General features: G+C 42.4%; 2 protein-coding genes across 3 annotated transcripts in view; one reads left to right on the top strand and one right to left on the bottom strand.

Annotated features, from left to right (window-relative positions):
- The window catches only part of rfc2 (replication factor C (activator 1) 2), a 37525-nt gene extending 14716 nt beyond the window's left edge, over positions 1 to 22809 (bottom strand). Inside the window, exons 1-5 of the mRNA XM_072589335.1 lie at positions 22424 to 22809; positions 20472 to 20541; positions 12102 to 12143; positions 6442 to 6548; positions 592 to 693 (exon numbers count right to left, since the gene is read on the bottom strand). Of these exons, the coding sequence (XP_072445436.1) occupies positions 592 to 693; positions 6442 to 6548; positions 12102 to 12143; positions 20472 to 20541; positions 22424 to 22575 (473 nt within the window). The 5' untranslated portion in view covers positions 22576 to 22809. The remainder of the gene's footprint in view (positions 1 to 591; positions 694 to 6441; positions 6549 to 12101; positions 12144 to 20471; positions 20542 to 22423) is intronic.
- A 101-nt stretch (positions 22810 to 22910) lies between these two features.
- Positions 22911 to 27379, top strand: part of LOC140491323 (E3 ubiquitin-protein ligase rififylin-like) — a 101645-nt gene continuing 97176 nt past the window's right edge. For both annotated transcript variants that reach the window (XM_072589337.1, XM_072589336.1), the window contains exon 1: positions 22911 to 23127. The gene's annotated coding sequence lies outside the window, so the exon portion shown is untranslated. The remainder of the gene's footprint in view (positions 23128 to 27379) is intronic.

Below are 27379 nucleotides of genomic sequence, written 5' to 3' on the forward strand. Positions count from 1 at the left end.
AATCAACCCCTGGAAATGAAGCTGTGGGATCTGTGTATTTACTCAGCAAGCAAATTAAATCTTTGGGTTAATACTTCGTCAGAAAGATTTGATTTATGTGCTCAAATCCTGGAATGGGACTTCAATCCATATGCTCTGACTTGGGGATTGGGAAGCATAGCCAGTGGTTTACTTAAATACACTCTTAGAGCCAATAGAGAGGTTGGTGACTCCTGGCAGCAAGTCACAACCTTAGAAACGATTGCACACAATGCAGATACCCACCAGCAGCTGTTGACATACAAGCTCTTGTTTATACACTGCATTCAAATAATGAGAGTGCAATATTTTCAAATTACTAAGAGCTGTGACTAGATTTACAGAGCCTTTAGTCACTTTATGCTTGGATCTACCCATGATATTCATGGTTTTTGTTCTGACCACAATCGCAAAGCAATAAAAAAAAAGTGCTGAGCTGACCAGAAATACAGACTGGAAAGGATATCCCTACCACACTCAAACTGAAGCTTTGTTAACATCTGCCTGCTGTCTCAGGCTAAATTACAAATGCAACAATGAAACTTTCATTCTGAAATACATGAATCTTCTCACCTGTCAGCTTCATCCAGGATAATGATTTTGTGACGACTTTTTGGCAGTGTGACCTTCTGCTGGGCAAACATTTTGATTTTGTTTCTGACCACATCAATACCCCTGTAAAAAAGACAAGCCGTATTCATATCAAAGTCATAATCCAACATTATCAAAGACAAAATATTTGGTGCTGGACTGATTTATTATGCAGCCCAAGAACTAATCTAAATTTCTCAAACTTTGCTGAACCCCAATGACAGTTGATGCAAGACACAAAAAGATTTACTCATTCTCTAAGGGAGCCCTTCTGAAAGTGAAGGCTAAGACAATAGCTAGAAGCATTTTATTCTGTTCAGCCTCAAATAATTCAACAATCAGTACCTTGAGGAAGGCATGAAGATGGGCTTGGGGGCGGTTAGTTTATGCAAAACATGTCGGCAGAAGTGGGTACTGCAGATGCTGGACATTAGAGTCAGGATCAGAGTGGTGCTGGAAAAGCACAGCAGGTCAGACAGTATCTGGGGAGCAGGAAAATCAACATTTTGGGCAAAAGTCATTCATCAGGAATTCGATTTTTCCTGCTCATCGGATGCCGCCTGACCTGATGTGCTTTTCCAGCACCACTCTAATCTTGACTCTTGTGCGAAACACACTCCAATTCTTCTTCTAGCCAGCCTCATTTTCCATACTGCTGTCATCTGGAACATGGTGACATTCTGGAGGGATGGGGAACATCAGGAAATGCGGTAGGTGGAAGGAGGTTAAGGTGAGGGTGATAAGGTGAGGCTGATAGGCCAGAATGGGGGTGGGGGCGGAGAGGTCAGGAAGAAGATTGCAGGTTAGGAAGGTGGTGCTGAGTTCGAGGGTTGGGACTGAGACAAGGTGGGGGGGGGGGGGGGGGGGGGGGGAGGGGAAGAGGGGAAATGAGGAAACTGGAGAAATCTGAGTTCACCCCTTGTGGTTGGAGGGTTCCTAGGCGGAAGATGAGGCGCTCTTCCTCCAGTTTGAACTATATAACAAAGGGAGAGAATGGGGAGAAAAGAATGAGTGAAACAAAGATGAAAATTTAAAAAAAGGCAAAAAGCAAAGGTGAACAAAAGGAACAAAGGCTAGTAGCAAATAGAGGAATGCTGGAGTCTATTATAAGACACTTTGGGGAAAAATTCTTTGCATAATTATGACATTTTACACAAAGAGAACATGGATTGATGAAAGGGAAATCATCTTTGCCATTTTGCCAGAGATTTTTTTTTGTAGATTGACGAGGATATAATCAGTGTAAATGATACATTTGGATTTTCAGAAAAATTGTACAAAAAGTAAGTAAAATCAAAGCATGCGGGATTCATGGTAATAATAGCAAGGAGTGAGAATTGCCAAGTAGACAGGACACAAGACCAACAGAGTGGAAGGCAATGACGAGTGGGGTACCGCAGGGACTAGTGCATGCGCCCCAGCTATTCACAATACATACCAACAGTGTGGATAAGGAAATCTAATGTATTATTTCTCAATTTGTAGATGATGCAAAACCTCAGAGGGATTGTGAATGAAGGAGGAGGATGATTGAGACAAGTTGCGCATGTGGGTGAATGTGTAATAGATGCAGCATAACATGGAGAAGTGACAGTTGTTCACAAAATATAATGGCAGAGTATTAACTAAAATGGTAAAAAATTGGAAAAATCGAAACACAAAAGATGTCCTTGTTCACCATGCAATGAAAGTAACGAATTAAGAAGTGAAATGCTTTTTTTTCCAAAAATCTCTTTTGGCAATATAGAGCAGACGGGAAGGAAGCTTGAGTAGTTGCGTGCTCTGCTTCCAGGATGAGAGAGAGTAAGGATCACCACTTGTATCCCTACTGACTTCACCTGCAAGAAGGGCACCCAACTCCAGCTCCTCACAGACCGCGTTGGGGAACTGGAGCTCGATGAACTTCGGATCACTCGGGAGGCTGAGGGGGTGAGGAAGAGGAGTTATAGGTAGTCACAGCTAAGTTACAGAATAGACGTAGCTGGACGACTGTCAGGAGAGGAAAAGCGAATAGGCAGATAATGCAGGGATGCCCTATGCCCGCTGCACTCAACAACAAATATGCCGCTTTGGATACCGTTGTTGGGGCGGGGGGGGGGGGGAAGAAGAAGAGATGGCATATCAGGGGAAAGCCACAGCAGCCAGGTCTCTGGCACGGAGCCCGGTTCTGTGGCTCAGAAGGGAAAGGGAGAATCAGAGAGCAATAATGATAGGAGATTCGATTGGTTAGAGGAACAGACTACAGACTCTGTGATCATGAACAAGACTCCCAGATGGTAAGGTGCCTTCCAGTGCCAGGGTCAGGGAAGTCTCAGATCAAGTCTACAAGTTTCTTAAGGGGGAGGGTGAACAGCCAGAAGTTGTGGTATACACCGGTACCAATGACATAGCTAGGAAAATGGAAGAAGACCTGAAAAGTGAATACAGGCAGTTAGGTTGGAAGCTAAAAGGCAGGAAGAGCAGACCAGTAATCTCAGGATTGCTACCTGTGCCACAGGCCAGTGAAGCTAGGAACAGAGAGCAAGTGCAGATGAACATGTGGCTGCAGAGCTGGTGTGGGAGGGAGGGCTTTAGTATTCACTCAAGAGAGAGACCTTATCGTTTGTGAAGACAGTGAAACATGCTGATGAGGAACATGCTGATGAGGAAGCGCTGGAGATTTTGAAAAACTTGAGGATAGATAATTTGAGGATAGGACCAGATGGGATATACCCAAGGTTAGATACAGGAAGAGAGGAAAGAGATTACTGCACTTTGGTGATGATCTTTGCATCCTCACTGTCCACTGAAGTACTATCAGGTGATTGAAGTGTGCAAATGTTATTCTCTTGTTCAAGAAAGGGAATAGCGATAACCATGGGAATTACAGACAAGTCAGTCTTACATCGGTGGTGGAAAAGGTATCGTAGAGGATTCTGAAAGAGAGAGGATTTATGATTACTTGGAAAACCATAGCTTGATCGAGATAGTCAGCACAGCTTTGAGAGGGACAGTTCATGCCTCACAAACCCTATTGAATTCTTTGAGGATATGGCAAAACATATTAATGAAGGATATGGTGTACATGGACTTTAGCAAGGGGTTTGATAAGGTCCATAGAAGACAGTGGGTAGTATTCAGCCTGGAGTCTAGATTAGAGTGGTGCTGGAAAAGGCGTAGTAAAATCGACATTTCGGGCAAAAGCCCTTCATCAGGAATACAGAATCTGCAGTCATTGTTTTTACCTAGTATTCAGCCTGGAGCTTGGTGACCAGTGGTTTTCTGCAGGGATCTGTTGTGGAATATTTGTTCTTTGTGATTTTTATAAATGTCTTGGATGAGGAAGTGGAAGGGGGGGTTAGTAATTTTGACAATGACACAAAGGTTGGTGGAGTTGTGGAAGGTTGCAAAGGGATATTGACAGGATACAGAACTGGGCTGAGAAGTGGCAGATGGAGTTCAATCTGGAAAAGTGTGAAGTCATTCTCTGTAGAAGGTCAAATTTGAATGCAGATCACAGGTTAAGGCAGTATTCTTGGCACAGTGCAGGAACAGAGACATCTTGGGATACACGTCCATAGATCCCTCCAAGTTGATAGGGTTGTTAACAAGGCATATGGTGTGTTGGATTTCATGGGCAGGGGGATTGAGTTTAAGAACCGCAAGGTTATGCTGCAGCTCTCTAAAGCCCTGGTAGACCACACTTGGAGTATTGCGTTCAGTTCTGGTCACCACATTATAGAAAGGATGTGGAAGCTTTACAGAGGGTGCAGAGGAGATTTACCAGGGCGCTGCCTGTACTGGAGGGCATACCTTATGAAGAAAAGTTGAGGGAGCTAGGACTTTTCTCACTGGAACAAAGAAGGATGACAGGTGATTTGAAAGAGGTGTACAAGATGATGAAAGGCATAGATAGAGTGGATAGCTAGAGACTTTTCCCCAGGGCGGAAATGGCTATCATGAGGGGGCATAATTTTAAGGTGACTGGAAGAAGGTTTAGGGGAGATGTCAGAGGTCAGTTCTTTCCACACAGTGGTGGGTGTGTGGAATGTACTGCCAACGGTGGTAGTAGATACATCAGAAACATTTAAGCAATTCTTGGAATAGGCACATGGATGAAAGTAAAATGAAGAATATGTAGGTTAGTTTGATCTGAGAGTAGGAATAAAGGTCAGCACAACATCAAGGGCTTGTATTGTTCTTTACTGGCTGTCAATACAAGAGTCTTTGAGTACAGGATCAAGAAAGTCTCATTGCTGCTGTACAGACCTTTGTGAGACCACACTTTGTTGTACTCAACAGTTTTTCATGGCACAGCTGAAATGCAGTAAATGTTTATCAGTCTGATTTCTGGGATGGCAGGTCTGTTCTGTGAGGACAGATTGGGTTGACTGGACTTGTATTCACTGGAGTTTAGAAGAGCTAGTGGGGATCTCATTGAAATATTAGATGTTAACAGGGCTGATGCACCCCCGACAATGGGATCACTGTCTCAAGTGAAGCAGTAGGCTATTTTGAACAGAGATGATGAGAAACATTTCCCAGAGAGTGGATGAATGCGTGGAATTTTCTATTTCAAAAGGCTGTGGAGTCCAGGTAACTGAACCTATTTTAAAAAGAGAGAGAGAGACAGATTTCTAGATGTTAAAGTTGTCAAGAATGGGAAGAGAGCAGAATTATGATATTGAGATACAGGACCACCAGTGATCATGTTGAATGACAGAGCAGCCAAATTGCCTATTCTAGCTTCTACTTTGTTTTTATTATCTAGTCACCTCCTGAATCAGAGGTTTTACAGTGTGGAAAAAAAATCTGTTGCCACCTTTCTCACATTAAAATAGTTACAATTTTAGGATATAAATCACTAGCTGAGTCACTTTGAATCCACAAAAGGCAGAAGCATCCTGTGCTTAGCTCAAATCCAAGATTTATTTTAATACCTGTCTTCACTGCAGAAATGAGATAATCTCAGGTCCAACCCTGTTCAATTATCTCAAAGGTTCATCACTATCAACTGTCACATAAAAACCACTCATTACAACTCAGCAGAGTTATAAAAATCAGTTTATTCACACCAAACAATTAGTAGACAGTAACTGACATTACAGGTGAATGGACTGCATCATGAAACACTAGGTCATATTTTGATTTTCATGTTTAATTTCATGTTTAATGTGTCAACTGCCCCTACTGTTCCAATAATCAGCCCTGACTGAAGCAACAAAAAGGTCAGGTGGGGATTTAGAACAAAACATTGGGAAAATGCTATTTTAGAATACAACATATTGTGCAAGATTATATTTCGCAACAGCCCAACACAGCAAGAGGACAGCTGTTTCCAAGATCATGCACTCTCTTTTTAAGCTACGGTTACAATCAAAAGCCAATGCTTGCTGCACTTGCTTTAGTTTGTACTTTTAAATACAAATAGTAGCAGCAAAATTTGCTCAACTGATGGCTTGCCATCAGACCTAAGCTGGAAAAATGCAGTCACGTTTGTTCACTTACTGGAAAAGAGATTACGGATTAGAATTTGTGACTCTGCCTTAGGAAGGTTGGCACCTTCAGAGAATTGGCATTAAGTATACAAAATGGGAAAGCAATACATAGTGAAGGCAACAGTTGGAGTGCTAATCCCCAAAGACCCCATTGCAATTATTGAAAAGTTTTAATAAGTACTCTGTATGGAAGATGAGGTCATGAATGGTCATGTATGATACACCAGAAAAGTATTTTTCTCTCTTTTTCCCCCACGAATCACCATACTCTAAAAATTCAATCCAGGTGAATAATATTACTCTGATCTATTTTAGAGGCAGAACAAGAAACAATGCAAAATATCCTGCATCTTACCGGTCATTTGAGGCATTGAGCTCAAGAACAGCATCTTTCAGTGCAGGTCCCAACAATGCACGTGCTAAGCACAGGATGCTTGTGGTTTTTCCAGTGCCAGGTGGACCCTTAACAAAAATAAGTCATTAGCTTTTAAAGATGCTATTTCTCATTTGTTATATTTTATTAAATTGCATCTTATAGTTCATTTCAACTGTATAGTTATATTTTCTGTACATCAATGGGACAAAACATCACTGAGTGGTTGTGTAGTTTGTGGCAATGAGGTTGATTTTCCATAAACCAACTAATGTCCATCTGCTAAATAATCAGAGGACAATTTGATAAATATAAATTTCATGGGTCAACAGTTATTGCCCACCCCTAACTGCCCTTGAATAGCTTGCTGATCATTTCAGAGAACAGTTAAGAGTTAACCACATTGCTGAGAGTCTGGAGTCACAAGGAAGGATGGCAGATTTCCTTTCCAAAAGGACATTAGTGAACTAGACTTTTTACAAAAATTTCATAAAAAGTGTGTGTTTTGAAGACTTTCAAGAAAGATGCAGAACAAGGACTAAAGATCAAAGGATATGGGGAGAAAGGTGAGAACAAAACACTAATTCGGAGGATCTGCCATAGTATATTGAATGGATTACTCTGATTTGTGCTTACGCTTCCCCATTTCACAGTGCCTATTACCAAGAGTGGCTTTCAATTCCAGATTTTTTTGTGGAATTTAAATGCCTTCACCTTCTATGAATGGCAGGCAGTTGAGATTTGTCAAATTAAGTTACCAATGACAACTTAAAAAGGACTGTGCTAAATATTTCCCACCAACAGTAAAATACAATGATCTTGAAGAAGTCAATGATTTCCCATGAATATCAACATTGAATTTTGACATCATGTATGAAATCAAACTAAACACTAGTGTGGTTTTTCCCTGACCTGGAAAGTATTTTCCACCTTTTCTTTCTGTTCATATTCCCCCCACTCCATGCTACCTTTCCCTGAATTCCTTTATTTCCTATCCCTAATTGCAACTGAATGGTGAGGCCTCTTCTGAAGTACAGTGTTGGTTCTGGTCGTCCTGTTATAGGAAGGATATTATTAAGCTGTGGAAAGGTTTACCAGAACGTTGCCAGGAATGGAGAATTTGAGTTATAAGGAAAGGCTGGGACATTTTTCAACTGGAGCGTAGGAGGTTGAAAGGCGACCTTTGAGGTTTGTAAAATCATGAAGGGCATAGACAAGGTGAATGGCAAGTGCCTTTTCCCTGAGGTAGGGGGATTTCAAGACAAGGGGACGTATTTTTAAAGTGAAAGAAGAGAGATCTTAAAAAAAAGACATGGGGTCAATTATATTTTTGTTTACAGAGTGGTTCATGTGTGGAATGAACTTAGAGAAAATGATGGATACAGCTATAGTTACAACACTTAAAAGATGTTAAGCACATGAATAAGAAGAAAATGTTTGGAGGGATATGGGCCAAGCACAGGCAGGTGGGACTGGTTTAATTTGGGATTATATCGCTATGGACTGATTGGACTAAAAGGATATGCTTCTGTGCTGTATGATTCTATGAAGTGAATAAAAAGTTGAGGCGCCTAATAGTTCACCTTTCTAGCATTTAGATATAGGAGATTAAAGCTTTAGACCACCATAAAGATGAAATTTACATCCAATCTGGGTGCGGAGAAAAGTGGTTATCATAGATTGAATTCAGTGAGCTCTCCCTCAAATGTTATTGCTGGCAAATTTTGCATTACTTTTGAAACAAATAGTGGAGATTAAAATTCCTAATCAATGGGAAAGTGGCATAAAGTCAAAGTATAGGCAATCTTGCCTACGCAATAAGCACGGGTGAAGCCATTGTACAATTTAAAAAAATTAATTTGTGGGATGTGGGCATAACTGGCTGACGCATATTTATTTCTCGAACTGCTGCAAGTCTATGTACTGCAGTTTGACCCACAATGCCTTTTAGGATAAATTCCACCATTTTGACCTACTGACAGTGAAGGAATGCCAATATTTCCAAGTCAGGATGCTGAATGACATGGAGGGGAACTTGAAGGTAGTGGCGTTCCAATATATCTGCTGCCTATGTCCTGGACGGAAGTGGCTATGGGTTTGGAAGGTGCTGTCAAGATTTTTTTTTGAATGTCTGCAGTACATTTTGCAGAGAGTAAACACTGCTGCTACTGAGCATCAGTAGTGGAGGGTGTGATAGCATGTTATGCCAATCAAGCCAGCGGCTATGTCCTGGATGATGTCAAGCTTCTTGATTGTTGTTTGGAGCTGCACTCATCCACGCAAATGAGGAGTATTCCACCACACTTCTGACTTGTAGATGGTGGACAAACTTTGGGCAGTTAGGTAGTGTGTAATTTGCCACAGTATTCCTAACCTTTGACTTGCGCTTGTAGCCACCATGTTTAGTGGCAGGTCCAGTTGAGTTTCTGATCAATGATAAACCCCAGGATGTTGACAGTGCGGCATTCAGTGAGGATAACACCACAGAGTGTCAAGGCGTGGTGGTAAGATAGTCTCTTATTAGTGATGGACATTGTCTGGCATTTGTTTGGTGAGACTATTACTTGTCACGTGCCAGCCCAAGCCTGGGTATTGTCCAGATTTTGTTGCATTTGAACATGGACTGCTTCAGTACCTGAGCCATCAAGAATGGTGGTGAACATCACTTCTGACCTTATGATGGAGAGAAGGTTATTGATCAAGCAGTTGAAGATTGGGCCAAGGACAGTCCCCTGAGGAATTTCTGCACAGATGTCCTGGAGCTAAATGACTGACCAACAACCTCAGCCATCCTCTTATGTGTCAGACATGGACTTCAACCAGCAGAGAGTTTGCCCCAATTCCAGTTTTGCTAGGACTTCTTGATACCACACTTGGTTGAATGCAGTCTTGACGTCAACGGCTGTCTCTCCCACCTCAGCTCTGAAATTAAGTTCTTTTGCCCATTTGGAAATAAGACTAAATAAATTCAGGAGTCAAGTGGCCCTGGCAGAACCCAAACTGGGTGTCACTGAGCAGATTATTGCTGAGCAGGTGCTGCTTGATAGCACTATTATTGACACCTTCCATTATTTTACTGATGACCGAGAGTAGACTGATGGGGCAGGAATGGCTGGATTGGATTTGTCCTGCTTTTTATGTACAGGACATACCTGGGCAATTTTCCACATTGGTCGGTAGGTACCAGTACTGGAAGAGCTTAGCTAGGGGTTCAGCAAGCTCTGGAGCACAAATCCTAAGTGCTATTGCCAGAATGTTGACAGGGCCTGTAGCCTTAGTATCCAGTGTCTCGATATCATGTGGAGTGAACTGAATTGACTGATAACTGGTATCTGTAACATTGGAGACCACTGCAGGAGGCAGAGATGGATCATTCCCTTGGCACTGTTAGTTGAAGATTGCTGTGAATGTTTCAGCCTTAGCTTTTGCACTAACGTGCTGGGCTCTTCCATCATTGAGGATGGGATATTTGTAGACCCTGCTTCTCCAGTGAATTGTTTAATCGTCCACCACCATTCACGACTCAATGTGACAGAATTGCAGAGGTTAGATCTGTTGCATTGGCTGTGAGATCGTTTACCTCTGTAGATCACTTGCTGCTTATGCTGTTGGCATGCAACTAGTCTTCAATAAAGTGAGGACTGCAGATTCTGGAGAGTCAGAGTCAAAAGGTGTGGCGCTGGAAAAGCACAGCAAGTCAGGCAGCATCCAAGGAGCAGGAGAATTGACATTTCAGGCATAATCCCTTCATCAGGATTGTGTACAAGTAGTCTTGCTTGGTGGCTTCACAAGGTTACCATCTCATTTTCAGGCATGTCTGGTGCTGCTCCTAGTATGTCCTCCTGCACTCTCCATTGAACGAGGGTTGATCCCTGGCTTGATGGTAATGGTTGAGTGGAAGATATGCTGGGCATATCTGATATTGCAGATTGTACCGGAATCCAGCCTACAGTGCCTCATGCATGCCCAGTCTTGAGTTGATAGATCTGTTCCAAGTCTGCCCCATTGAGCACATACAAAGGCAGGACTTTGTCTCCACAAGGACTGTGCAGTTGCCATTGGTACTGATATGGTCATGGACAGATGCATCTGCAGCTGGCAGATTGGAAAGGATGAGGTCAAGTATGTTTTTCCTTTTTGTTGGTTCCCTCACCACCTGCTGTAGACCCAGTTTATGTCCTTTAGGAATGGAGTTTGGGGTGCTGGAAAAGCAGAGGGTCAGGCAGCATCCGGGGCGAATGTTTGAAGGGCTTATGCCTAAAAAGTCAATTCTCCTGCTCCTCGGATTCTGCCTGACCTGCTGTGCTTTTCCAGCATGACACACACCACGCTGACCTCCAGCATCTGCAGTCCTCACTTTCTACCGGGCCCTTTACGACACAAACAGCTGTGTTGCTACCGAGTCACTACATTGAAATTTTCCACCCATCCCCTGTGTTTCCAAGTGTTCTTCAATATGGAGGGGTACCAATTCACCATCCTGAGGGAGTTTTGTACATGGTAATCGGTAGGACTTTTCCTTGCCCATGTTTAACCTGAAGCCACGAGACTTCATGGGGTCCAGAGTCAATGTTGTGGACTCTCAGGGCAACTCCCTTGCATTGTATACCATAGTACCACCATCGCTGCAGAGCAGGAATATCCAGGATTAGTGATGTCTTTGTCATTTTCTGTAATGTATGATTCTATGAATATGACTGTCATACTGTTGCTTGGCTAGTCTGTAAGACAGCTCTCCCAATTTTGGCACTAGCTCCTCGATGTTAGCTAGAAAGACTTTGCTGGGTCAACAGGGCTATTTCTGCCATTGTGCTTTCTACTGCCCAGGTCAATGCCAAGTAACCCATCCGGTTTTGTTTGAGACTTTGTAGTGATTGATACAACTGAATGGCTTTCCAGGCTATTTCAGAAGGCAACTGAGAGTCAATCACATTACTGAGAGTCTGGAGTTACATCCAAGCCAGACGAGGCAAAAGACTTATCAGAGAATCTCAACTGTTTGCTGCTGACAACAGTTTCATGGTCAACAGTAGATCTTTAACTATTTAATGCAAATTCCACCATTTGCCGTGGCAGGATTCCCCAGATCATTAGCCGAGTTTCTGGATTAATAGTCTAGCCATAATACCTCATTCAGATCAAGGAACATCGATCAATTGTCATTGGTAAAATATGAAAGGGCAGCAACAGTAAGTTAGTATACATCAATTTTTCCCTTTAACTTGTCTAACAGCAGAGAAGATAATCAGTTAAGCAGGAAAAATAGTTTTAGCCTTACAGCTTAAAATGATATTTCTGAGGTTCTGTTCTTAGGAAAACATCAGGCATTAATATGTTTCAGATTAAACAGAATACAGAGGAACCTCAATTATCCTGCATTTGATTAACTGAATTTTGGATTATCCAAACAAGACCACAAGGTCTCAATGCTTGGCTAACAGTGTTATCCAGCATTCGATTATCCGAATGAAATTCTTCCCGCTGTGTCCTTTGGATAATCAAGGTTCCTCTGTATATTGACCACATCAATCTTTTGTTGACTAACAAAGTTGCAGGATCTGAAAACACCTCAGTATGTTACTATGACACATTCCTGTAAAACAATTAAATAAGTGCTGGCATGGGTAGTGATTCATACTCACTGCAATTATGATGTTGGGTACATTTCCCTCCCTTGCGAACACCTGTTAAAAGACAACATAATGAAATCACAGGAGTATTTGTAGCCAGTCTGTACTTGAACATTCAAAAGGTGACCTGATTTGTAAGTACAGGATCACAAAATGTGGGACTACTGTAATATTCCTGAGGAAACGTATGTATATAACTTTTCATTTAAAAGTTTTATTTTTCAATAAAGACACAATATTACACTGAAAGACATAGCCCAGGTGCCATTAATGGTGTAGATATCGTCAGAACTATTCATTATTCAGTTTAGGTGGGGAAGCAGATAACCATTACTGTTTAAATCTACAAAACCTCATTGGAGACTGTGGCTGTGCTCTACGAATAAAAATTCAGTCAGAATTTGGGTTATAGATTTGAGAAGTTATATATTAATTGTTTACCAAGCAGATTCTTGATGAAGGGCTTATGGCTGAAATGTCGATTCTCCTGTTTCTTGGATGCTGCCGGACTTGCTGCACTTTTCCAGCATCACACACTTGGTTAATATCCCTCTCAAGTTGAAGGTAGCTTGTATCAACAATTGATATTACACTGTAACCACGTGTTAGAATCTAACTCTCTTCCTTGCTCAGTCCATCAGCATGCGGTTCTTCAGCCCATTAAATTATTCCAGTCATTTGGTTTGTCTCCAACACCACCTTATTTTTAATTTTTTGTAGCAATCTTTCTGCCTCATGTAATTGAATTATATGTCATTGTTTCACTTGTCTTTCAGCTGCTGATAGTTGACTCACATCATCTGGCACGTTTGATTACCTGCAGAGACCTAACAGTCAGCCTGTTGACACCCCACTCATTCCATTTGCAAGATCTTTTGATCTCTCTGCCCATTGATCTCTGTCTATAAATTCTGTGATATGGAGGAGCCAGTGTTGGACTGGGATGGGCAAAGTTAAAAAACCAGGTTATAGTCCAACAGGTTTATTTGAAAGCACTAGCTTTCGAAGTGCTGCTCCTTCATCAAATACAATTCTGCAAATATGCAGACACCACCCATCATGTGCGCTGTAGGTAGTCATGTGACTCGGCCAAGGTGGTCTCTTTCATATAGAGTCAGAGATGTACAGCATGGAAACAGCCCCTTCGGTCCAACCCATCCATGCCGAACAGATATCCAAACCCAATCAAGTCCCACCTGCCAGCACCCGGCCCATTTCCCTCCAAACCCTTCCTATTCATAAACCCATCCAAATGCCTCTTGAATGTTGCAATTGTACCAGCCTCCACCATATCCTCTGGCAGCTCATTCCATACACGTATCACCCTCTGCGTGAAAACGTTGCCCCTTAGGTCTCTTTTATATCTTTCTCCTCTCACCCTAAACCTATGCCCTCTAGTTCTGGACTCCCTGACCCCAGGGAAAAGACTTTGTCTATTTATCCTATCCATGCCCCTCAATTTTGTAAACCTTTATAAGGTCACCCCTCAGCCTCCAACGCTCCAGGGAAAACAGCTCAGCGTGTTCAGCCTCTCCCTATAGCTCAAATCCTCCAACCCTGGCAACACACTTGTAAATCTTTTCTGAACCCTTTCAGGTTTCACAACATCTTTCCGATAGGAAGGAGACCAGAATTACACACAATATTCCAATAGTGGCCTAACCAATGTCCTGTACAGCCGCAACATGACCTCCCGACTCCTGTATTCAATATTTTGACCAATAAAAGAAAGCATACCAAATGCCTTCTTCACTATCCTATCTACCTGTGACTCCACTTTCAAGGAGCTATGAGCCTCCACTCCAAGGTCTCTTTGTTCAGCAACACTCCCTAGGACCTTACCATTAAGTGTATAAGTCTTGCTAAGATTTGCTTTCCCAAAATGCAGCACCTCGCATTTATCTGAATTAAACTCCATCTGCCACTTCTTAGCCCATTGGCCCATCTGGTCCAGATCCTGTTATAATCTGAGGTAACCCTCTTCGCTGTCCACTACACCTCCAATTTTGGTGTCATCTGCAAACTTACTAACTGTACCTCTTATGCTCACATCCAAATCATTTATGTAAATGACAAAAAGTAGAGGACCCAGCACCGATCCTTGTGGCACGCCACTGGTCACAGGCCCCCAGTCTGAAAAACAACCCTCCACCACCACCCTCTGTCTTCTACCTTTGAGCCAGTTCTGTATCCAAATGTCTAGTTCTCCCTTTATTCCATGAGATCTAACCTTGGTCATCAGTCTCCCATGGGGAACCTTGTCAAATGCCGAACTGAAGTCCATATAGATCCCACCTACTGCTTTGCCCTCATCAATCTTCTTTGTAACCTCTTCAAAAAACTCAATCAAGTTTGTGAGACATGATTTCCCACACACATAGCCATGTTGACTATCCCTAATCAGTCCTTGCCTTTCCAACTACATGTACATCCTGTCCCTCAGGACTCTCTCCAACAACTTGCCCACCACTGAGAAGAGGCTCACCGGTCTGTAGTTCCCTGGCTTGTCTTTACCGCCCTTAAACTGTAGCATCACGTTTGCCAACCTCCAGTCTTCCGGCACCTCACCTGTGACTATCGGTTATACAAATATCTCAGCAAGAGGCTCAGCAATCGCTTCTCTAGTTCTCAGGTACACCTGATCAGGTCCTGGGGATTTATCCACCTTTAACCGTTTCAAGACATCCAGCCCTTCCTTCTCTGTATTCTGGACATTTTGCAAGATGTCACCACCTATTTCCCTACAATCTATATCTTCCATATCCTTTTCCACAATAAATACTGATGCAAAATATTCATTTAGTATCTCCCCCATTTTCTGTGGCTCCACACAAAGGCCGCTTTGCTGATCTTTGAGGGGCCCTATTCTCTCCCTAGTTACCCTTTTGTCCTTAATATATTTGTAAACAACCTTTGGATTCTCCTTAATTCTATTTGTCAAAGCTATCTCATGTCTCCTTTTTGTCCTCCTGATTTCCCTCTTAAGTATACTCCTACTTCCTTTTTACTCCAAGGATTCACTCGATCTATCCTGTCTATACCTGATATATGCTTCCTTCAAGGATGCTCTATGTTGGCGAGAATAAGGAGAAGATATGAGAACGAATGAATGGACACCGTGCAACAATCGCAGGACAAGGGTGTTCCCTCCCAGTTGGGGAACACTCCAGTGGTCTGGGACATTTGGCCTCAGATCTTTGGGTGACCATCCTCCAAGGCAGACTTCGGGATATCTAACAATGCAGAATGGCTGAGCAGAGGATGATAGCTAAGTTCGGAACCCATGAGGTTGGGTTCAAATGGGACCTTGAGTTCATGTCACACTACAGGTGACCCCACTACACCAAATGCTCTCATACTCTCACATAGACACAAACACAGACACACACCTCCCCACCCTCTCACAGGTTTTTACCATTGTACTCCATCACACACACTTTACCAAGCATGTGCGCACACAGAAACAAACACTCTCTCTCACGCACATAGAGAAATCTATGGGATGAATTTCGATTTGCAGAATATTTGCAGATATTGTTTTGCTCAAAAAGCATACATTCTGCATGCAGTCAATCCATGTAGCATTTTATAAATTCTTACTTTGGAAACAGAACCAGTCTGACTCAAGATTGGGATACAGACAGACTCTAACCTCACACCTTTAATGCATTGTCTGAGCTGAGGTGTCAGTTTTTTTTTAAAAAAGACCTTGTATTATCTCAAGAATGCGACTTGAAAGAGGCTCTGGGATTTACATATGAATGAACCGAAACCTGCAACCCATTCTAAAAGGTGGGAGACTTATCAGCAATCTAGATTTGTTCAATATATCATTTCAGTTGCTTGACACTGAACTTTTGCTATAAAAGCTGTGTCTTATGATCCCACTCAACAACCACCTGATGAAGGAGCAGTGCTCCGAAAGCAATTGCTTCCAAATAAACCTGTTGGACTATAACCTGGTGCTGCTTGATTGTTAACATTATAAATTCTGTGCCTGCATGCTTCTCTCTCCATCTGATGGACGGGCAATGCTCCAAAAGCTTGTAATTTCAAATAAACCTGTTGGAGTATAAGTTGGTGTCATCAGACTTCTGACATTGCCCAAAATACAATAAGCTTCATTATTATGCTCTACCCTTGTCATGCAGTAATAAGGAGCTGGCTAAAATTTACCAAATTGACAATTTAAACTTATATTTCTGACTTTCCACAATACACAATGATAATGTGTGGGGAAAGCTGTTGAAGAAGCTACTGAGAGACAATTTATTCACATTTGGAAGGAAATGGACTTGTTAATGATCAGCAGCATGGGTTTGTGAGGGCAAGGTCATGTCTCGCCAAATTGATTGGAGTAGTTTGCAGGAGGTGACAAGAATGATTGACGAGTAAAGGAAAGTGGATATTGTCTACTGGGCTTAGTAAGACATTTGATAAGGTACCTCACGGCAGGCTGACATAAAAGGTAGTCTTATGGGATCCAGGGTGAGCTGGTTAGATGGATACAAAACTGGCTTCGTCAAAGAAGACAGTAGTAATGGAAGGATGGTTTTTGGAATAGAGACCAGTATCTGGAATATTCTGAACATGGGTCACTCAACATGAAACGTTAACTTGGCTTTCTCTCCAGATCCTAGCAGACCCGCTGATCTTCTCCAGCAAATGGTTTTTGTCTCAGGTTTCCTGCATCCACAATTTTGATTTATTCATTTGAACCATGTTGGCCTTGGTAATTCATACAACTAAAGATTGTGGATAGGGCTTTAAATTAATTAGTTGAGGGAATGGCAGGACCAATCAAATCTAAGTTTTAAAAATCAAAAGAAACGTGAGAGCCAGAGGTGCAGAGTAATAAAGAAGTAGTGAATGATATTCAGTGTGACAGGAAAGGACAGAAAATATAAGCACAAAAAGACAGATTAGAACCCGAAGTTATAATGCCAAAAAGTCAAAGCTTTGAGTGTAGCATTTGCATCAAGATAGAGGAATTGAAAGCACCACCAATGTTCATGAGTTTGACTTCTTAGCATTAGAGAAATGGTTGCAAGGTCACCAAGACTGAAACCCCAATCAAGGATATTCAATATTCTGGAAAAATAGATAGGGTTAATAAATACTCAATGAGTAAATTAATTTTGATGGCAATAAGCAATAATAAAGGGAAAGAAGTCATGGGTGGGAGCTGTTTATAAACCCCTGAATGATGCCTCACTGGAGGACACAGTATAAATTGGGAAACAGTGAAGGAATACAAGAAAAGCAATACAGTTATCATTGGTGATTTTATTCTGCATTTTGAATGGACAAGTCAGATTGGAAAGGGTAACAATGAAGATGAGTGCATCAGTGATTGCCCTTTTAGAAAAGTATGTTACACAACCTACCTGACAACAGGCTATTTTACATTTAGTAATGTGTAATGAGCTAGGTCGAATAAGAGATCTGGGAGAAAGTGAAGAGTGCAGATACTGCGGTCAGAGTAGAGAGTGTGGTGGGAGAAAAGCAAAGCAGGTGAGGCAGTATCTGAGGAGTAAGAGCAACGATGTTTTGGGCAAAAGCCCTTCATCAGCAATGAACAATGAAGGGCTTATGCCCAAAATATCGATTTGCCTGCTCCTCGGATGCTGCCTGACTTGCTGTGCTTTTCCAGCACCACACTACTCCAGTTTGAGGGAGCACAACTCAGGTCTCAAACCAGGGTCCTCAATTTAAATAACTGCAAATGTATGAAGAAAGTAGTCTAAAGCACGCTGGATAAACAGATTAAGGTGCACTGACAGACATTTAAGAAGCTATTTCATAACACTCAGTCAAACTTTGTTTCAGTCAAAAAGGTCTCTTAAGGAGGACGAATCACCTGCGATAAACAAAGGCAGTCAAGGTCAATATCTAACCCAAAATCTCAAGACATATAAAGTGACAAAAAAAAAGTGGTAGGTTAGAGTATTCAGTTGTTGTTTTTCCAAAAGGAAATCAGTGAATTTAAATTGGCAAATATAAACAGAAAACACTAAGAGTTTCTATGGATGTATAGGAAAGTATCTAAAAGGACGTGGCTGGGGAATGGGTAACAAGGAACAGGGAAAATTTTGCATCAGTCTTCAGAGAAAGTTGCTATTAATGTTCTAAAGATATCAGTTGAACAAGGTAGCAATGAAAGGGTTGATATTTTAACGGTCTCTACCATGAGGAACAAAGTATTTGATAAACTAGGCAGACTAAAGACAGATAAGTTGCCAGAACTTTATGGTCTACATCCAAGTACTTTAAAGGAGTGGCTGCAGAGATAGGGGAGAGAGAGTGGTCAAAATATTTCAGAACTTTCAGGATTCTGGGAATGCTCCAGCAGATTGGAAAACTGCTAATGCGACACCCCTGTTATAGAAGGGAGGGTGATAGAAAGCAGAAAACTGTTTACCTAACATCTGTCATTGGGAAAATGCTAGAGTCCATTAGTAAGGAAGACATGGCAGGACATTTCGTAAAGCTTAACACAATCAAATGGCATGAACAAGGTTTTGTGAAACAGAAATTTTCTGAGAGGATATAGTGACCGCATGGCTTGAAAATTGGTTAACACACAAGAGAGAATTAGGATTGGACCACAGGCGAAGTTCTAGAAGATTGAAGATTAGCCAATGTTATTCCCTTGTTTAAGAAAGGAAACAGGGATAATCCAGGAAATTATAGACATCTGTGGTGGTGAAGTTTTTGGAGAAGATACTGAGGGACAAGATACATGCACATTTGGAAGAAAATAGATTAGTTAGTGGCAGTCAGCATGATTTACGGTAAAGGTCATGTCTCACCTGCCTGATTGCACTTTTTTGAAGAGGTGACAAGGATTATTGATGCCCGAAGGGCTGTGGACGTAGTTTACATTGACTGTCATAAAGCATTTCATAAAGTCCCACATGGCAGATTGGTACAAAAACTAAAATCACATGCGATTCGAGGTAAACTGGATAGATGCATACAATGCTGGCTTGGCCATAGAAGACAGTAAATAGCAGTGGAAAGGTGTTTTTCAGAATGGTGACCAGTAACTAATGGTGTTCCACATGGATCAAACTTAGGTCCTCCTTAGCCAGAGAATGGAGTACAAGAGTTGGCAAGCTATGTAAAACCCTTATTAAGCTGCATTTGGAGTAGTGTGCAGTTTTGGTTGCCACACCACCAGATGTGGAAGTTTTGGAGACTGCAGAGAAGGTTCACCAGGATGTTGCCTGGTCTTGAGGGCATCGGCTAGGAGGAAAGGTTAAAAGGACGAGGATTGTTTTCACTGGAAAGACGGCGGCTAAGAGGAGACCTGATAGAGGTCTACAAGATTGAGGGGCATAAATAAGGTAGAAAGTCAGAGGCTTTTTCCCTAGGGTTAAAGCTTCAATTACAAGGAGGCACAGGTTCAAGGTGAGAGGGGGAAGGTTTAAGGAAGGTGTACAAGGGAAGTTTTTCACACAGAGTTGTCGGAGCCTGGAATGCACTGCCAGAAAGGTGGGGAAGCAGGCACGTTAGCAACATTAAATAGTTTTCTGGACGGTTACATGAATAGGGAGGGAATAGAAGGATATGGACCGAATATGGGCAGAAGGTTGTTTTTTTAGTTTAGTAAGGGCATGATGATTGGCACAGGCTTGGAGGGCTGAAGGATCTGTTCTTGTGCTGTACTTCTTTGTACGTCACAAAACTTCAACTTGAGTCAACAACAGGTATTTCACAGGAGTATTATAATTCCAAGTTTGATTATGAAGCAAAAGATTTGGATCAAATGAGCAAATGTTTTGTCAAAGATGCACATTTTAAGTTGAGAGGGAGGTTGACAGCCAAAGAGGTTTAACGAGTGTATTGCTAATTTTATGGTCGAAGCAATTGAAACTTAATGATGTGATGGGGCAAATAAAATTGAAGTTGTGCAAGAGATCAGACTTGGAGGAAATCAGAGATAGGGAGGAGTAAGGCTGTGAAGGGTTGTGAAAACAAAGACCAGAAAACTGAAAACAAGAGTTCTAAAATAGAAAGCATGATATAATTGGGAACAATATGTAAAAGAAAAACATGCAAACAGACTGGGTCAAGCAGGGGTTTGGATCAGCTCAACTCAAGTTTAAGAAGGGTAGAACATGGGAGGTAAATTTTTTTTGGAATAGGCAAGTCTGGAGGTAATAAAGGCATGGAAGAGGGCTTCATTTATGCTGTGCCATGAGCAGACTCAAATGAAATGCCAGAAGTCCTAGTACTGACATGGATGTGTGGTCAGAACTTCACCTTGGGGTTAGTTATGACATGAAGATAGTGGGCAATCTGGTTCAGCAATGAACAGTTTTAGGGAGCACAGGGGGGGTGGAATCAGTGGCTCAAAAATAAATCACCAGAACCTACCTCCAACCTGCTGACGGTTTCCTCATTGCCCACAACTTCATTGAGTTTCAGTGGTCTGTATTTCTCAACCCTGTTTGACAAAGAAAAATAACTCTTTAAATCCAAGGTTAAATACTTCAAAAAGGATCATGTCACAATAACTTGTATTAAGACCAATTGTAGGATGCTGAAAGCAGTATGCAAAAACAGATGAAACACTATGTTCATATGCACCATGATGCAGCCATGAGCGGACATGTGGCAAGTCTCAATTGAACCTCCCATGCCAAGCAACGATCCTCTGACAGGGGAATACAGCCACCACTCTTTGATATTCAATGGTATTGCCATTGTTAATTCCCACTAAGTGATAGACTCAAGAAACTTCACAATAAGACAAGAGAGATGGCCAGAAATTGGAAAAAAGGTGTTAGGAAAATCTGTTAAGAGCACAGAATGAACAGACAAGAAGGATAGGAAAATGACATAATATGGTTCCATTTGGATGACTCAAGCAGCAGAAACAGGTGATGCACACACAACAAAACTTGAAAATGGTGATACAGGCATCCTGCCGAGGTGAGGTAGAAGGTACAGGAAAGAGCTATTTTTGAGTTTACCCTATCAAAAGATCATGGTTGATTTGTAGCTCAACTTCATTGACCCAATCCTGTTTTCATGACCTTAATATCTCTGCTGAACAAAAACACATGAATCTATCTTGTAATCTTCACTTAGTCAAATATCCAGAGTTTCAGGGATACCTCCATCACCCTTTGAGTGAAGACATCCTTCTAGAATACTCTCCACTCACTTGGATCAGAGCAGCTCCAACAGCACTGAAGAAGCTTGACACCAACCATAACAAAGTAGCTCACTTAATTAGTGCCCCATATCTATCATACCTTCAACAGTTCACTCCCTGCACCCATGACTCACTTTCATTCACTGTCTACCATTTTACAAGGTACACAGCTGCAACTCACCACCACTTCAACAACACCATCTAATCCCATCTCTATCACTTAGTGGGAATTAACAATGGCAATACCGTTGAATATCAAAGAGTGGTGGCTGTATTCTCCTGTCGGAGGATCGTTGCTTGGCATGGGAGGTTCAAATGAGACTTGCCACTTGTCAGCTCATGGCTGCATCATGAAGATAGTATTTCAGCTGTTGGTGCATATTACTTTCAGCATGCTACAATTGGTTTTGCCTGTGCCAGCTTCTTCCCACCTAGTCAATTCACAAAGCTGTCATTGTGCAGAAAGGAGGCCATTCAAGCCATTATGTATGCACTGGTTAGTCCTTTTCTAAAAATCTTAAAACCCTTGCAACTGTTCCTTTATCAAGTAGATGCCTCAATCTATTTTGATAGCTATCATACAATCTACTTTCATGAGATGTTCAGACAAGATATTACACATCACAACACCTTGTAATAAAAACAAAACTCTTGTCTAATTTATTATTATATTATAATTCCTGAAGGGCTGATGCCCGAAACGCCGATTCTCCTGGTCCTTGGATGCTGCCTGACCTGCTGCGCTTTTCCAGCAACACATTTTCAGCTCTAATTTATTATTATAACCAATTACCTCAGTTCTCTCCCATTTGGTTACTGATTCACCTGCCAGGAGTACCAGCTTATCTTGGTAACTGCATTAAAACTAAAAAGTTGAAAACAGACATCTGTACTCATGCTAACAAGCAAGATGAACGAAGACAAAAGTGCCAGTGAAGACGTAAAATTGCTCCAGGAGCAAAGGAGGTTTCGCTTCAGAAGGAGAAATCAAAGGGGGGGGGGGTGTGTATGTGGGGAAAAAGAGGGAGAGTGAGGGGTTGGGGGAGAAGGGGAAGAGTGAGAGAATGAGGGGATAGGGTGGGGGCTAGGTATCTGGGGTCGGCAGAGTAGGTTGTCCGCGGGGGGTAGGGAGCGAGGTGTGTACGGGGTCCAGCTCAGACTCACTCACCAGGGCAGTTCATACGCAGCCAGCGCCGTTCGCCCGGCAGCACTGGAAGCGGATGCCGAAGCCTCTTTGTGTCCCTCCTGCTCCCGGATCTCACCCTCCGCCGTGTCGTGCCCCAGGCCCAGGCCGCGCTCAGCCTCCGGCCCCGTCTCCATGGTTTTCCCCGCTTCCCGCGCTCTCCACTCCACGTCAGGGAAGGGGCGGGGCTGGCCGAGCGTCACCGCCTACCCCCTCTCAACGATCAAAACTTCCGAAACTAGAGCATTTTTTTATCAAAAACATAATCCTGGAATAATCGACATGTTTTAAAAATTGAACCATTCGCACGGAACGGAACATTTGCTGGTGCTTCTCCCGTTTAACGGCTCCAGCAACCGTCTCGCCAAAGACACTCAGCAAGCTGCCAAGAGTGTCCTCTGTTGCCTCCGCCTGGCCGCAGATGGTCCTCCAAGCGCCTGGTCCTCCAGAGCCAGACTGCCCTGACGTGCGCGCGCAGCGTCGGTCAGCCGCCCGCGGTCGGCAGAAGTCGAAGTTCGAGGAGCGTTTAACGATCGTTATTTTGCGCCCCTCCCCACACCTTTCACTGTCCCACTGCTGATCCGTCATCTTTCTTCGCCAGTTTTGTCCTCTCTCTTAAATTTTACGTCTTTGCTGATGAAACAAAGTAAGCAAAAGTTTTCGATCGAGGGACGAGGGAAGCCGCGACGGTAAGCATCACGGTGTTGGCTGTCTTGTATATCACTATGTTTCTTTGATGATTAAGGGAAGTTTAACCTGCTTTACAGGGAATGTCTAAAGTGCATCCACTACGGCTCACTCCCGCCCCCACCAACCAAAACTTTTTTTGTTCCAAATTGCCCAGCTTCATATTGAAAACTCTCCTTCCCTAATACCCTGTTGCCTTCTCTACCAGAATTTCAGGGGGAGGATTTCTGGGCTTCGTGAAGGCAGTGTTTGAATTCTTCCTGCAATCTCTTCCTGTTCTTTGAATTTGAACGTACCGTCAAAATCACTACTTTAAATGTCCGCAACGCGTCCTTCCCTGACTACGAAACTAATACCTTCCACCTCCTCTCACCTGTACAGAGTCTTTATCACGGTTGTAACTCCTGACAAGTAAATGAGACGCTAAATAACTTTTGCCAACTGTTCAACCGCAATTGAAGATTTTTTTAGTGAACTCTTATTACCATAGAAGCCCTTACCTGCTTTCAACTGTAGAAAGTAGGTGTGCTTGTTGGCACTTGTAACCGTGTATTTAAAACTTTTGAAGGAATTTGCCTCTATTATTTGGTTTAGATGCTCAAAATACTTCAGTGTAAAGTCCAGAGGGATTAACTTTCAGTTGACAGGCTGTCAATATACTGGTTGCAAACATTTTGTTGATCAGCCTTGTGTTGTGAAAATTGTTGCATTGTATTTAAAACTCAGTCATTTAGTAGCAAAGTCTAGGTTTCAGTAATGAAACATCTTGAACGGTACTGCCTGATATTTGCAATTTATCTCACAAAGTACAGGAGTTCTTGATATGTCGCTTGATTTTGATCAGCTTTGAATTTTAAGTTTTATCTTATGTATTTCATGAAATTGATCTGACCAGTGGGTTCACCATTGGGAATTTGCTTTGTTGATGTGATATCTACAGATACCATAGCATAACCTGGAAGGGAAGGTGGTGTGGATGGGCTCACAGTGGAGGAGAGCACCCTGTTGTATAAAGAGGTTATGGTGGTCCTTACTTTTATTTCTCCAATCTTTTTGAAGGGTGAACTGATTTAAAACTGAGGTGGAGTCATGAACAAATTACATTGCTTGGTAGCATCGTATGCTTTGCAAAATAACTTTGCTTCAATCTTCCTTCTTAAAACTAAAACTCGTGGATGTTTTTTGGAGGCTGAGAGTGAATGTACTTTACTTAGGTAATCTATTACTCTGAATCTTGACCAACTGTCTAGCCTAAGCTGACTTAAGTCTCTCTTAGCTTTCTTTTTTCAGATAATAACCCTGAACATGCTTGTTCTTCATTTGATTAGATTAGATTAGATTAGATTACTTAGTGTGGAAACAGGCCCTTCGGCCCAACAAGTCCACACTGCCCCGCCGAAGCGCAACCCACCCATACCCCTACATCTACCCCTTACCTAACACTACGGGCAATTTAGCATAGCCAATTCACCTGACCTGCACATCTTTGGACTGTGGGAGGAAACCGGAGCGCCCGGAGGAAACCCACGCAGACACAGGGAGAATGTGCAAACTCCACACAGTCAGTTGCCTGAGGCGGGAATTGAACCCGGGTCTCTGGCGCTGTGAGGCAGCAGTGCTAACCACTGTGCCACCATGCCGCCCAGAATGTTACCCCGTCCATGTTTACAGAACGGTGGAACAGTGGTTGATGGAATCACTAATTTCTCCCACAGCCAGCAGAACTGCCTGTTTAAAAATTACAATTAACATATATATTTTAGCCAGCTCCATTTAAGATCACGTTCAAAACATCCTTACTAATTATTCGATCTTATTTTCTATTAGAAATAGTCTACACTATTTACCTTTTCATGTGCTTAAGGTTTTGATTCTTCATTTCTTCTTTCGGGCAGGGAGAGGCCACATTTAATTCCTGATTTCTAATTTGTTTGTTAGTGGAAACTGTGGAGATACTGTATGGCAGTTTATCCTTGGAGTAAAGGTTTCCATCTCTGATTACTCTTGAGTGACTCCTACTGGAAGTGTATGTTTTCGAGTGGCAGTTGAGGAAGACTTGACTTGGTTCTGGTGCCCCATATAGTTAGACAAAAGATGGAAAATTATAGGTCAATTAGCCTAACCTTGGTTGTTGGTAAAATTCTAGAATCCATCATTAAGGATGAGGTTTCTAAATTCTTAGAAGAGCAGAGTCTGATTAGAACAAGTCAACATGGATTTACTAAGGGGAGGTCATGCCTGACAAACCTGTTGGTATTCTTTGAAGAGGTGACAAGCAGGTTAGACTAGGGAAACCCAGTGGATGTGGTCTATCTAGACTTCCAAAAGGCCTTTGATAAGGTGCCACACGGGAGGCTGCTGAGCAAGGTGAGGGCCCATGGTGTTCAAGGTGAGCTACTGGGATGGATTGAGGATTGGCTGTCTGACAGAAGGCAGAGGGATAAAAGGTTCTTTTTCAGAATGGCAGCCGGTGACGAGCGGTGTCCCGCAGGGTTCAGTGTTGGGGCCACAGCTGTTCGCATTATATATTAATGATCTGGATGAAGGGACTGGGGGCATTCTAGCGAAGTTTGCCGATGATACGAAGATAGGTGGACAGGCAGGTAGTACTGAGGAAGTGGGGAGGCTGCAGAAGGATCTAGACAGTTTGGGAGAGTGGTCCAGGAAATGGCTGATGCAATTCAACGTGAACAAATGCGAGGTCTTGCACTTTGGCAAAAAGAATAAAAGCACAGACTACTTTCTAAACGGCTAGAAAATTCATAAAGCCAAAGTACAAACGATCTGGGAGTGCTAGTCGAGGATTCTCGAAAGGTCTACATGCAGGTTGAGTCTGTGATTAAGAAAGCGAATGCGATGTTGTCACTTATCTCAAGAGGGTTGGAATATAAAAACACCATTGTGCTACTGAGACTTTATAAAGCTCTGGTTAGGCCCCATTTGGAGTACTGTGTCCAGTTTTGGTCCCCACACCTCAGGAAGGACATACTGGCACTGGAACGTGTCCAGCGGAGATTCACACGGATGATCCCTGGAATGGTAGGTCTAACATATGAGGAGCGGCTGAGGATCTTGGGATTGTATTCATTGGAGTTTAGAAGATTAAGGGGAGACTTAATAGAGACGTACAAGATAATACATGGCTTGGAAAGGGTGGATGCTGGGAAATTGTTTCTGTTAGGTGAGGAGACTAGGACCCGTGGACACAGCCTTAGAATTAGAGGGGGTAAATTCAGAACAGAAATGCGGAGACATTTCTTCAGCCAGAGAGTGGTGGGCCTGTGGAATTCATTGCCGCAGAGTGCAGTGGAGGCCGGGACGCTAAATGTCTTCAAGGCAGAGATTGATAGATTCTTGTTGTCTCGGGGAATTAAGGGCTACGGGGAGAATGCGGGTAAGTGGAGTTGAAGTGCCCAGCAGCCATGATTGAACGGCGGAGTGAACTCGATGGGCCGAATGGCCTTACTTCCACTCCTATGTCTTATGGTCTTGTTGAGGCTAAATAGCTAAAATCATGTGCAAATAATCATCATTTGCTTAATGTACATCAAGGTATATCAGGTTCCTGTAGAACCTTTCTCCAGCAAGGATGTAAATCTTCGAGACTGAGGAGAGTAAATTTATGAATAAAAGGTAACATTGGCAAAGTAGGAAGGGCATAAGATAAAACTGTTCTCCTCCTTAACTCAATCCCTTCCAACTTTTAACACAGACTCCCCACTCATTCCTGATGAAGGGCTTATGCCTGAAACATTGATTCTTCTGCTCCTTGGATGCTGCCTGAACTGTCGTGCTTATCCAATGCCACACTCTCGACTCCTACCCCACCCCCACATAGAGAATTGTATCATTTGCATCTAACTTATATTATTGTTTACAAATCAGTTCAAAATTATTGCATGCCACTTTTAAACTGCCTTTTATTTATTGTTGATTCAGTGCAGTTTCTCGAGACAAAAGTTGCATTTGATTGTTTTACAGTACAGACTCTTACAGTGCATCCAAGAACATTGTAAGATTTAGGCTTAGGAGGAAGTGAGGACTGCAGATGCTGGAGATTAGAGCTGAAAATGTGTTGCTGGAAAAGCACAACAGGTCAGGCAGCATCCAAGGAGCAGGCGAATCGATGTTTCGGGCATGAGCCCTTCTTCAGATTTAGGCTTACATGAGTTACAGTAGATGATCAGGCTTCTCTTCATATTTCTGTTAAATATTGATATTCATTGAAAATACCTCTGAGATGTCTTATCAGAA

This window comes from Chiloscyllium punctatum, chromosome 19 (assembly GCF_047496795.1).
Source record: "Chiloscyllium punctatum isolate Juve2018m chromosome 19, sChiPun1.3, whole genome shotgun sequence".
NCBI lineage: Eukaryota > Metazoa > Chordata > Chondrichthyes > Orectolobiformes > Hemiscylliidae > Chiloscyllium > Chiloscyllium punctatum.